Source organism: Coregonus lavaretus (genome assembly GCF_964263955.1).
Source record: "Coregonus lavaretus genome assembly, chromosome: 1".
In the NCBI taxonomy this organism is placed as follows: domain Eukaryota; kingdom Metazoa; phylum Chordata; class Actinopteri; order Salmoniformes; family Salmonidae; genus Coregonus; species Coregonus lavaretus.
The window spans coordinates 64,168,293-64,182,121 of record NC_139988.1 but is presented as its reverse complement, the minus strand read 5'-3'; the positions used below and the strand labels follow the sequence as shown (position 1 = coordinate 64,182,121).

Genomic DNA, 13,829 nt, shown 5'->3' with positions numbered 1-13,829 from the left:
AAGTTTAAGTCGTGATAACATTTTCAAAACATTTATTTAATTTTTCTATGTATGTTTCTTAATATTTTGTAGTCTTTTCTTCTTTCTTTTTTTTTGGGGGGGGGGTAGATCAGCTTTAATATTGCAGATAGATTCTAACTTCCATCAATGTAATTGTCTGCATCACTTCCAATCCCCCCTATGGTTTTTTTTTCGCAAATATATATATGTATATACAGTTGAAGTCGGAAGTTTATATACACTTAGGTTGGAGTCATTAAAACTCGTTTTCCAACCACTCCACACATTTCTTGTTAAAAAGCTATAGTTTTGGCAAGTCGGTTAGGACATCTACTTTGTGCATTACACAAGTAATTTTTCCAACAATTGTTTACAGACTTATAATTCACTGTATCACAATTCCAGTGGGTCAGAAGTTTACATACACTAAGTTGACTGTGCCTTTAAACAGCTTGGAAAATTCTAGAAAATGTCATGTCTTTAGAAGCTTCTGATAGGCTAATTGACAATTGGAGGTGTACCTGTGGATGTATTTCAAGGCCTACTGTCAAACTCAGTGCCTCTTTGCTTGACATCATGGGAAAATCAAAAGAAATCAGCCAAGACCTCAGAAAAAAAATGGTAGAACTACACATGTCTGGTTCATCCTTGGGAGCAATTTCCAAATGCCTGAAGGTACCATGTTCATCTGTACAAGCAATAGTACACAAGTATAAACACCATGGGACCATGCAGCCGTCATACCGCTCAGGAAGGAGACGCGTTCTGTCTCCTAGAGATGAACGTACTTTGGTGCGAAAAGTGCAAATCAATCCCAGAACAACAGCAAAGGACCTTGTGAAGATGCTGGAGGAAACAGGAACAAAAGTATCTACAGTGAGGGAAAAAAGTATTTGATCCCCTGCTGATTTTGTACGTTTGCCCACTGACAAAGACATGATCAGTCTATAATTTTAATGGTAGGTTTATTTGAACAGTGAGAGACAGAATAACAACAACAAAAATCCAGAAGAAAGCATGTTATAAATTGATTTGCATTTTAATGAGGGAAATAAGTATTTGACCCCTCTGCAAAACATGACTTAGTACTTGGTGGAAAAACCCTTGTTGGCAATCACAGAGGTCAGACGTTTCTTGTAGTTGGCCACCAGGTTTGCACACATCTCAGGAGGGATTTTGTTCCACTCCTCTTTGCAGATCTTCTCCAAGTCATTAAGGTTTCGAGGCTGACGTTTGGCAACTCAAACCTTCAGCTCCCTCCACAAATTTTCTATGGGATTAAGGTCTGGAGACTGGCTAGGCCACTCCAGGACCATAATGTGCTTCTTCTTGAGCCACTCCTTTGTTGCCTTGGCTGTGTGTTTTGGGTCATTGTCATGCTGGAATACCCATCCACGACCCATTGTCAATGCCCTGGCTGAGGAAAGGAGGTTCTCACCCAAGATTTGACGGTACATGGCCCCGTCCATCGTCCCTTTGATGCGGTGAAGTTGTCCTGTCCCCTTAGCAGAAAAACACCCCCAAAGCTTAATGTTTCCACCTCCATGTTTGACGGTGGGGATGGTGTTCTTGGGGTCATAGGCAGCATTCCTCCTCCTCCAAACACGGCGAGTTGAGTTGATGCCAAAGAGCTCGATTTTGGTCTCATCTGACCACAACACTTTCACCCAGTTCTCCTCTGAATCATTCAGATGTTCATTGGCAAACTTCAGACGGCCCTGTATATGTGCTTTCTTGAGCAGGGGGACCTTGCGGGCGCTGCAGGATTTCAGTCCTTCACGGTGTAGGTTGTTACCAATTGTTTTCTTGGTGACTATGGTCCCAGCTGCCTTGAGATCATTGACAAGATCCTCCCTTGTAGTTCTGGGCTGATTCCTCACCGTTCTCATGATCATTGCAACTCCACGAGGTGAGATCTTGCATGGAGCCCCAGGCCGAGAGAGATTGACAGTTATTTTGTGTTTCTTCCATTTGCGAATAATCGCACCAACTGTTGTCACCTTCTCACCAAGCTGCTTGGCGATGGTCTTGTAGCACATTCCAGCCTTGTGTACATCTACAATCTTGTCCCTGACATCCTTGGCGAGCTCTTTGGTCTTGGCCATGGTGGAGAGTTTGGAATCTGATTGATTGATCGCTTCTGTGGACAGGTGTCTTTTATACAGGTAACAAACTGAGATTAGGAGCACTCCCTTTAAGAGTGTGCTCCTAATCTCAGCTCGTTATCTGTATAAAAGACACCTGGGAGCCAGAAATCTTTCTGATTGAGAGGGGGTCAAATACGTATTTCCCTCATTAAAATGCAAATCAATTTATAACATTTCTGACGTGCGTTTTCTGGATTTTTGTTGTTGTTATTCTGTCTCTCACTGTTATAATAAACCTACCATTAAAATTATAGACTGATCATTTCTTTGTCAGTGGGCAAACGTACAAAATCAGCAGGGGATCAAATACCTTTTTCCCTAACTGTATATCCACAGTAAAACGAGTCCTATATCGACATAACCTGAAAGGCCGCTCAGCAAGGAAGAAGCCACTGCTCCAAAACCGCCATAAAAAAGACAGACTACGGTTTGCAACTACACATGGGGACAAAGATCGTACTTTTTGGAGAAATGTCCTCTGGTCTGATGAAACAAAAATAGAACTGTTTGGCCATAATGACCATTGTTATGTTTGGAGGAAAAAGGGGGTAGCTTGCAAGCCGAAGAACACCATCCCAACCGTGAAGCACGGGGGTGGCAGCATCATGCTGTGGGGGTGCTTTGCTACAGGAGGGACTGGTGCACTTCACAAAATAGATGGCATCATGAGGAAGGAAAATGATGTGGATATATTGAAGCAACATCTCAAGACATCAGTCAGGAAGTTAAAGCTTGGTCGCAAATGGGTCTTCCAAATGGACAATGACCCCAAGCATACTTCCAAAGTTGTGGCAAAATGGCTTAAGGACAAAAAAGTCAAGGTATTGGAGTGGCCATCACAAAGCCCTGACCTCAATCCTATAGAAAATGTGTGGGCAGAACTGAAAAAGCGTTTGCGAGCAAGGAGGCCTACAAACCTGACTCAGTTACACCAGCTCTGTCAGGAGGAATGGCCCAAAATTCACCCAACTTATTGTGGGAAGCTTGTGGAAGGCTACCTGAAACGTTTGACCCAAGTTAAACAATTTAAAGGCAATTGTACCAAATACTAATTGAGTGTATGTAAACTTCTGACCCACTGGGAATGTGATGAAAGAAATAAAAGCTGAAATAAATCATTCTCTCTACTATTATTCTGACATTTCACATTCTTAAAATAAAGTGGTGATCCTAACTGACCAAAGACAGGGACTTTTTACTAGGATTAAATGTCAGGAATTGTGAAAAACTGAGTTTAAATGTATTTGGCTAAGGTGTATGTAAACTTCCGACTTCAACTGTATATATACACACTACCGGTCAAAAGTTTTAGGACACCTACTCATTCAAGGGTTTTTCTTTATTTTTTACTATTTTTACTCCCACATATATTTCCCTTTATTACTTTCCAACCCAACCACCCCTCCCCTAATTGGAGTAAACTAGTGAACAACAACGCTTAGGCCTCTACTTCCAGCTTATACATTCTATATACATTTAATGGACACAGTCAATTTTACAATAATTATATTTTGATTGTTAGTTCTACGCAACTTTGGTAAGATATGTGACCACTGACATGGGATTTTTACTCAACACATTCTGGGAAGACATATTCCCGCAATGATGAGTTTTAGTTATTTTATATAAAAAAAATTGATAACGATAAGTTAACAATTTCATTCTACCTTCTATGTTTGATTTTTTGTTTTTGTTTGAGTAGATCTGTCCCCTAGTCTCTAGCTGACCTCGTTCTTACATCCACACTTTTATAAAGATGCTTTTTAATGTATGATTCATTTTTTTCTTCACTTCTCCTTCCTCTTCTTTCTTTTTTTTAGTACTTTTATTGATTTTTTATTATTTTATGATTTGAAGAGCTATATAAATAGTTATAATTGAAGAATGTGGAGAATGCCACAGCTGGTAAGAAGTGTGTGTCTGTGTCTGACTGCCCTCCCCCAGGTCTCAGAGCTTGTGAAGCTTCCTGCACTGGCCAAGCCCAAGGTGGTCCTGGGCATCACTGACCTGACTCTGCCCCTGGGAAGGAGGGTGGCAGCAAAGGCCATCTCAGCCTTATAGACCCCTGATGGTTTCCACTGCCCAGGGCTCAGCTCACCCACCTCTGCCTTCTCCATGGATTATATTTCCCTAGTCACTCAGGGTCGATACCACACTTCCACTTAAATCAGCATTTTACATAGTATCACATTGACACTAATGCATGACTAAGAGAAGATTTGACAAAGTGGAAGTTTAGGATTCACCCCTCAAAGATTGGGACTCCGCATAGTGTTTCATCAGTTTGGCATAGAAATGCCAGTTTCACCATACTCCGGAGTTGGTTAACAACTGTTATGTAATCCTGATTGCGTCATCATTCATTCGAAGGCAGGTTTTCTTTCATTTTGATAGTCTCTATGGTCTGTGAAAACATTACATTTTTACTGTTTTGTATTACTATCTTGGCATCAGTATCCATAAAAGGTGTACATATTGTCATTTTTATAATAAATGTAAATACCTTCTACATTTATTTTTAAAGATATTTTCAGGGTTTTTTTTCAGTATGCTGATATTTTTCAGAATTCTAATATTTTCACTTAAATACAAAGTATATACGTTAATTGACCTTCAGCACTCCTTGTGAGAGTAATAGGTTACCTACCTGTAGCATTGTTTACAGTGACTTCCTCCCATTACTTGCTTTTGTTTTTGTCGTTATCAAACATATGGCTGGTGAATGTCACTATCCCAGCACTGTGTTTTGGGTAATCATGTCACATGACCTGGATTTTAACCTTTTAAAACTTTTTCATCAAACTGTCCCCATTTTTATGTCAGATGGTCTTGCACCATCCTCAGATTTTTTTGGTCTAATTCTCATTTCTGGAAAAGGAAAAAATCTAGGTCATATGACATGATTAACCAAAACACAGGGCCTTACCCATGACGGATGATCACATGGCATTGTTTTGAGACATACAGGTCTTTATTCATTAGAGCACATCGTAGCAAAATGTTTTGCAACTGAAAATGAAAACAAGCATTTCTTATTGGTAGTCTCTCTGTTTCAGCCCGTTTTCTTCCGTTTGATGCCAAATGAATGCGACCCTGCGAAAGACCATAATAAGTAACCATAATAATCCCACATGTTCAACCTCTTCACTGTCACATGGTGGTGTGATGCTCTGTGAGTGATATTCCCCAGGCCTTTGGAGGAACACCCCATTGGTGATTCTTAGTGAGCTCGTGCTTATCAGTCATCTAGCCTTAAATAACTTCCTAAATTAAATCTCTTGATGAGGGGGGCAATAAGTGAAATCATTAGACGTAACAGTCTAAATGTTACTTTTGGTTTACAGAAGATGCTTACTCATTGTCTCGTCATCCTTCATTTCCTCTGTATATGGTCAACCAAGCATCTAGACACAAGGCTTTTAAGGAACTGCTGCTTTTAATAGACACCCCTTGTCCTGTTGGTCATATTTGGCAATTGCAAACCTAATTTTTATAAATATACTGAACAAAAATATAACACAACATGCAACAATTTCAAAGATTTTACTGAGTTACAGTTCAAATAAGGAAATCAGTCAATTGAAATAAATAAAGTAGGCCCTAATCTATGGATTTCACATGACTGGGAATACAGATACAGTGAGGGAAAAAAGTATTTGATCCCCTGCTGATTTTGTACGTTTGCCCACTGACAAAGACATGATCAGTCTATAATTTTAATGGTAGGTTTATTTGAAAAGTGAGAGACAGAATAACAACAACAAAATCCAGAAAAACGCATGTCAAAAATGTTATAAATTGATTTGCATTTTAATGAGGGAAATAAGTATTTGACCCCTCTGCAAAACATGACTTAGTACTTGGTGGCAAAACCCTTGTTGGCAATCACAGAGGTCAGACGTTTCTTGTAGTTGGCCACCAGGTTTGCACACATCTCAGGAGGGATTTTGTTCCACTCCTCTTTGCAGATCTTCTCCAAGTCATTAAGGTTTCGAGGCTGACGTTTGGCAACTCAAACCTTCAGCTCCCTCCACAGATTTTCTATGGGATTAAGGTCTGGAGACTGGCTAGGCCACTCCAGGACCTTAATGTGCTTCTTCTTGAGCCACTCCTTTGTTGCCTTGGCTGTGTGTTTTGGGTCATTGTCATGCTGGAATACCCATCCACGACCCATTGTCAATGCCCTGGCTGAGGGAAGGAGGTTCTCACCCAAGATTTGACGGTACATGGCCCCGTCCATCGTCCTGTCCCCTTAGCAGAAAAACACCCCCAAAGCATAATGTTTCCACCTCCATGTTTGACGGTGGGGATGGAGTTCTTGGGGTCATAGGCAGCATTCCTCCTCCTCCAAACACGGTGAGTTGAGTTGATGCTCGATTTTGGTCTCATCTGACCACAACACTTTCACCCAGTTCTCCTCTGAATCATTCAGATGTTCATTGGCAAACTTCAGACGGCCCTGTATATGTGCTTTCTTGAGCAGGGGGACCTTGCGGGCGCTGCATCCTGACATCCTTGGATAGCTCTTTGGTCTTGGCCATGGTGGAGAGTTTGGAATCTGATTGATTGATTGCTTCTGTGGACAGGTGTCTTTTATACAGGTAACAAACTGAGATTAGGAGCACTCTCTTTTAGAGTGGAATTTTATTCTGTCTCTCACTGTTCATATAAACCTACCATTAAAATTATAGACTGATCATTTTTGTCAGTGGGCAAATGTACAAAATCAGCAGGGGATCAAATACTTTTTTCCCTCACTGTTGGTCACAGATACCTTTAAAAAAAAGGTGTGGATCAGAAAACCAGTCCGTATCTGGTGTGACCACCATTTGCCTCATGCAGCGTGACACATCTCCTTCGCATAGAGTTGATCAGGCTGTTGATTGTGGCCTGTGGAATGTTGTCCCACTCCTCTTCAATAGTTGTGCGAAGTTGCTGGATATTGGCAGGAACTGGAACACTCTGTCGTACACATCGATCCAGAGCATCCCAAACATGCTCAATGGGTGACATGTCGGGTGAGTATGCAGGCCATGGAAGAACTGGGACATTTTCAGCTTCCAGGAATTGTGTACAGATCCTTGCGACATGGGGCCGTGTATTATCATGCTGAAAGATGAATGGCAGCGGATGAATGGCACGACAATGGGTCTCAGGATAGTGTCACGGTATCTCTGCATTCAAATTACCATAGATAAAATGCAATTGTGTTCATTGTCCGTAGCTTATGCCTGCCCATACTATAACCCCACCGCCACCATGGGGCGTTCTGTTCACAACGTTGACAACAGCAAACCGCTCGCCCACACGACGCCATACACGTGGTCTGCGGTTGTGAGGCCGGTTGGATGTACTGCCACATTCTCTAAAACAACATTTGAGGTGGCTTATGGTAGAGAAAATAACATTCAATTATCTGGCAATAGCTCTGGTGGACATTCCTGCAGTCAGCATGTCCCCAGCACAAGGTGCACCTGTGTAATGATCATGCTGTTTAATCAACTTCTTGATATGCCACACCTGTCAGGTGGATGGATTATCTTGGCAAAGGAAAATGCTCACTAACAGGGATGTAAACAAATTTGTGCCAAAAATTTGAGAGAAATAAGCTTTTTGTGCATATTGAAAATTTCTGGGATCTTTTATTTCAGCTCATGAAACATGGGAACAACACTTTACTTGTTGCGTTTACATTTTTGTTCAGTGTACATTTGGTGAGAGCTAATGCATTGCATTTGACAAAATAAAATCAACCAATAACTCCGAGATGAAGTATAACATACAGATCCTTGCATGCAATTGTCTCTATAAAAACAGTACATTTTCTTCTAACTTATGTAATACAAATGGTGGATTCATGTATCAAAATATTTTCAAATACAGTACCAGTCAAAAGTTTGGACACACCTACTCATTCAAGGGTTTTTCTTTATTTTTACTATTTTCTACATTGTAGAAAAACTCTGAAATAACACATATGGAATCATATGCGTCTCTTCTGAACAGTTGATGTTGAGATGTGTCTGTTACTTGAACTCTGAAGCATTTATTTGGGCTGCAATTTCTGAGGCTGGTAACTAATGAACTTATCCTCTGCAGCAGAGGTAACTCTGGGTCTTACTTTCCTGTGGCGGTCCCCATGAGAGCCAGTTTCAATATAGCGCTTGATGGTTTTTGCGACTGCACTTGAAGAAACGTTCAGTTCTTTACATTTTCCGGATTTACTGACCTTCATGTCTTAAAGTAAAGATCGACTGTTGTTTCTCTTTGCTTATTTGAACTGTTCTTGCCATAATATGGACTTAGCCCTACTTGGTAAAAGACCCATCTTCTGTATACCACCCCTAGCTTGTCACAACACAACTGATTGGCTCAAACGCATTAAGAAGGAAAGAAATTCCACAAATTAACTTTTAAGAAGGCACACCTGTTAATTGAAATGCATTCCAGGTGACTACCTCATGAAGCTGGTTGAGAGAATGCCAAGAGTGTGCAAAGCTGTCATCAAGGCAAAGGGTGGCTACTTTGAGGAATCTCAAATATAACATATATTTTGATTTGTTTAACACTTTTTTGTTTACTACATGATTCCATATGTGTTATTTCATAGTAAAGAAAAACCATGGAATGAGTAGGTGTGTCCTACTATATAACCCCTAAAAATAGTTCCTCAATGACATCCTAGGACAAAAGTTGATAACAGCTTATGAAGCTTACTACAACGGTTGCTCACAAAGCATACAGGCGAATAATTGAGTAGGCTTGCAGTGCATTCGTTAAGTATTCATACCCCTTGACTTTTTCCCAAAAAAATTACGTTACAGCCTTATTCTAAAATATATTAAATTTATCTACACACATGTTTCGGAGGATGCATGACTCGACCTTCGCCTCTCCCGAGCCCGTTGGGGAGTTGCAGCGATGAGACAAGATCATAATTGGGGAGAAAAATAATATTACGTATTTACATTAGTATTCAGACCCTTTGCTATGAGACTCGAAATTGAGCTCAGGTGCATCCTGTTTCCATTGATCATCCTTGAGATGTTTCTACAACTTGGAGTCCACCTGTGGTAAATTCAATTGATTGGACATGATTTAGAAAGGCACACACCTGTCTATATAAGGTCCCACAGTTGACAGTGCATGTCAGAGCAAAAACCAAGCCATGAGGTCGAAGGAATTGTCCATAGAGCTCCGAGATAGGATTGTGTCGAGGCACAGATCTGGGGAAGGGTACCAATACATTTCTGCAGCATTGAAGGTCCCCAAGAACACAGTGGCCTCCATCATTCTTAAATGGAAGAAGTTTGGAACCACCAAGACTCTTCCTAGAGCTGGCCGCCCGGCCAAACTGAGCAATCGGGGGAGAAGGGCCTTGGTTAGCAAGGTGATCAAGAACCTGATGGTCACTCTGACAGAGCTCCAGAGTTCCCCTGTGGTGATGGGAGAACCTTCCAGAAGGACAACCATCTCTGCAGCACTCCACCAATCAGGCCTTTATGGTAGAGTTGCGAGATGGAAGCCACTCCTCAGTAAAAGGCACATGACAGCCCGCTTGGAGTTTGCCAAAAGGCACCTAAAGGACTCTGACCATGAGAAACAAGATTCTCTGGTCTGATGAAATGCCAAGCGTCACGTCTGTAGGAAACCTGGCACCATCCCTACGGTGAGGCATGGTGGTGGCAGCATCATGCTGTGGGGATGTTTTTCAGCGGCAGGGACTGGGAGACTAGTCAGGATCGAGGGAAAGATTAACAGAGCAAAGTACAAAGAGATCCTTGATTAAAAACCTGCTCCAGAGCGCTTAGGAACTCAGACTAGAGAGAAGGTTCACCTTCCAACAGTACAACGACCCTAAGCACACAGCCAAGACAACGCAGGAGTGGCTTTGGGACAAGTCTCTGAATGTCCACAAGTGGCCCAGCCAGAGCCCGGACTTGAACCCGATCAAACATCTCTCGAGACCTGAACATAGCTATGCCGCGACGCTCCCCATCCAACCTGACAGAGCTTGAGAGGATCTGCAGTGAATGGGAGAAACTCCCCAAATACAGGTGTGCCAAGCTTGTAGCGTCATACCCAAGAAGACTCAAGGCTGTAATCGCTGCCAAAGGTGCTTCAACAAAGTACTGAGTAAAGGGTCTGTATACTTTTGCTTCGTCATTATGGGGTATTATGTGTGTAGATTAAGGGAAAAAACTATTTAATCAATTTTAGAATAACACTGTAACGTAACAAAAAGTGTTAAAAAGCATTTAAATTATTTTTTTCAAGCATTTTTATAAATAAACATCTAATCATAAATAGACTAAATAATAAATAGATAATAAATAAATACAAAATATATATCACCATAAAAACATGGCAATTTCAAGTCAGTTTTGGGTCAATCCCTCTCCCGATTGGCTTGGGCTATGTTCCTTAGACTGCGGACTATGTCCTGCCCAAAGCTTTGGAGCTGCACCAGGGTCAGATGTGTGGCTACCTGAACCTCATAGTCCCCAGTGAGATGAGAGGCCAGGCTTGTTGTGGCTGTGGGCTGCACCGCCACAGGGCTCTCCACCACTTGGACTGCTTTCAGCATCTGAGATAAAGAATACTCTAATTAATCAGCATTTATGTCTGAACAGTGTTTGAATCCAATGGATTTTATAATACTGTGTATGCGTGCGTGATGTATAAGTTGTTTTACAGGAAGCCTCACCCTGTTGATCTGGACACGGAGATCTCTGATATCAGTCAGCAGTGCAGTGAGGCTCTCTGTGTTGGCCAGGCGTTGTACGACAGCTCTTAGCAGATCCTGGTGCAGCTGCAGTCCCTCCGACATACGTCTCAGACAGGTCTCCTGATGGAGGGACCTCAAATGTCAAAGCAATGCCTTATTTCTAGGGCTTATATAATTTTCATATGCCATATTTCTTATAGTTTCTAATCAGGGCCTAGAGTTGTTCCTGGTCAGGTCTAGTAGTCACTATAGTCCTATAGACTCCAGGTAGTAACTCTTGGGAGTCAGTCAAAACTCCTGGCCCCACATATTTCATCCTGAACCTGGTTTTCATATTCACGTGAATTAGGCATAGAGGCTATAGTGCAGAGTCTGATGCTCACCAAGGTAAAGTTATCTGTCAAGGCTTTGAGTGTGGGAGCAGAGGGGATGCCAAGGTTGATCGCCAGGTATTGTAGTTTCCTGTTCTCACTTGTCGAGTTAAGAATCAGGGTCTGAGAGCCAAAAGAAGACATTATTAGAAAACCAATGTTTAGAATGAGCCCTATTGTACGTCCATTAAATACGTTACATTTACATTTAAATTGAGTGGAATTTCCAACTAAAACCATTTAGTCCACCTATCAAAAATGATGGATACATTTTGTGCGTAATAGTAGGCCTATATAGGCTACAGTTGCAAAAAAAATTTGCGCACGGTCAGACCACCAGACATAAACACATCGTCCAGAATGGTAATAGCGTATTCAATGTTAGTGTATGCTATTAAATATCAATTTCCTGTCATGTGTAGAATGAGAGACATCTGATTGTATTAGGCCTATACAGCTCACTCTCCCCACAGAGAGACAGAAACGGTACTGTCTGGTACAGCCTGCCACGGGCAGAAGTATTGGGCTAAGCCGAGGCCGATCCACTTACCTCAGAATGAATGCACGATTTGTGTGTCTCAGGAATAGCATCCAACACCTTCTTGGTCAAACTCTGGCTGTTTTCTACTAACAGGTTGAATTCCGGATCCTCCACTAGTTGACCGGTCTCGCCAGAATACTCCAAGATCGGTGCGCTATGACCGTAGCTGGCCATGTTGCAGAGAATGGCGAAAACTGCAGAGAAAACAACGTTGCCTCTGTTATAGCTCCGAAGTTGGCCGTGTGATGAAACTGTGTGATTATTGGCTGATATGAATATGCAATATCTGTCCCCTTTGCCCTAGCAAATTACACACATTACCCATGAGTATAACCTAGTTAAAAATAGCAACAGAGGAATATGAACTCCCCCGTCCGTTTGTCCGTCAAAAATACCTGCCACATTAAAAATAGATTCAAAGCTACAACTTCAAACTGTGTTATCTTTTACAGTGATAACTCAATGATAGCCTTGATTCCATCAGATATTTGACTTGGTCTAAAATGTTGGTTAAAACACCCTAATGTTACACATTGCTGTCATTCTAATAAATTGTCTACTAGAATATATTCCAAAATTTGACACATTTTACTGTACTTGTTGCCTTCTTTCTCGTATCCAGTTGCTGTGCAGTCAGTCTATCAACAGTGAAGGAGGGACTTGTACTACTCACCAATCAGAATGTTCATTGCCTTTGGGTTGATGATGACACTTCAAGGAATTCGCTGATACAATTGACCGACCAGTGAACACAAGTTGTTAGATACTATCATAGCCTTTACCCAGTATATTTATACTCGTTGATGGGAATTCCCTGGCTATCACAATAATAGCTAAACAGTATCGAGTTGAATCAGTCATCTTTTCTGAGTATTAAATGTTGTAGTGAAAGTGTTGGTGGAAGTGTAAAAATCTTGCAATTGAATGGACTGTATTTTAGACACATTTTAATTGAATACATAGATAGTACATGTATAGTAATATGAACATGAAAAGGATCTTGAACTCTGTTGGCATGGTGTTATAACTTGGCAACTGTGTGTTAAGTGACAATGGAGCCTGGGTTGACAAATTGCATATTGCCGTAATAACTTATAATGTTCATATATAACATGCATTTTATGATTTTGGTTAGGAAAAGCTGTGTAGACCAGCAGATTTTATGAAGAATATTCAAGTGAAGTGATTCAATTCTGAAACCAAAACTGTCTGGAATTTCTACATTGAGGGGTCCTATAATTGAGCCTGTCCTCAATTAGGCAATGTGAATTTATGAGGAAAACATACCTATCTGGAAGGCCCAATGAAACAGAACTGTCTGACACACTGAGTATACAAAACATTCAAAACATTCTTTCCATGACATAGACCAGGGCTCTCCAACCCTGTTCCTTGAGAGCTACCGTCCAGTAGGTTTTCACTCCAACCCTAATCTAGCACACCTGATTCTAATAATTAGCTAGTTGATAAACTGAACCAGGTTATTTACAACTGGGGTTGGAGCGAAAACCTACAGGAGGATAGCTCTCCAGGAACAGGGTTGGAGACCCCTGACATAGACTGACCAGGTAAATCCAGGTGAAAACTATGATCCCTTATTGATGTCACTTTTGAAATCCACTTCAATCAGCATAGATGAAGGGGAGGAGACCGGTTAAATAAGGATTTTTAAGACTTGAGACATGGATTGTGTATGTGTGCCATTCAGAGGGTGAATGGGCAAGATAAAACTTTTAAGTGCCTTTGAACAGGGTATGGTAGTAGGTGCCAGGCGCACCGGTTTGTGTCAAGAACTGCAACGCTGCTGGGTTTTTTCACGCTCAACAGTTTCATGTGTGTATCAAGAATGGTCCACAACCCAAATGACATCCAGCTAACTTGACACGACTGTGGGAAGCATTGGAGTCAACATGGCCTAGCATCCCTGTGGAACGCTTTCGACACCTTGTAGAGTCCATGCCCCGACGAATTGAGGATGTTTTGAGGGCAAAAAGAGGGGTGAAACTCAATATTAGGAAGGTGTTCTTAATGTTTGGAATACT

General features: G+C 41.4%; 2 protein-coding genes across 2 annotated transcripts in view; one reads left to right on the top strand and one right to left on the bottom strand.

Annotated features, from left to right (window-relative positions):
- LOC311121446 (mediator of RNA polymerase II transcription subunit 24-like) overlaps nucleotides 1-4,656 on the top strand; it is a 50,983-nt gene extending 46,327 nt beyond the window's left edge. Inside the window, exon 26 of the mRNA XM_084157963.1 lies at nucleotides 4,092-4,656. Within this exon, the coding sequence (XP_084014089.1) occupies nucleotides 4,092-4,208 (117 nt within the window). The 3' untranslated portion in view covers nucleotides 4,209-4,656. The remainder of the gene's footprint in view (nucleotides 1-4,091) is intronic.
- Nucleotides 4,657-7,768: 3,112 nt separating this feature from the next.
- Nucleotides 7,769-12,530, bottom strand: LOC311141072 (uncharacterized protein). The gene is made up of 5 exons (XM_084176349.1): nucleotides 12,461-12,530; nucleotides 11,797-11,981; nucleotides 11,259-11,369; nucleotides 10,855-10,995; nucleotides 7,769-10,734 (listed from the first exon to the last, which is right to left on the bottom strand). The coding sequence occupies exons 1-5, from the start codon at nucleotides 12,474-12,476 to the stop codon at nucleotides 10,537-10,539; spliced, it is 651 nt and encodes a 216-aa protein (XP_084032475.1). The 5' UTR covers nucleotides 12,477-12,530; the 3' UTR covers nucleotides 7,769-10,536.
- Between the last annotated feature and the right edge of the window lie 1,299 nt (nucleotides 12,531-13,829).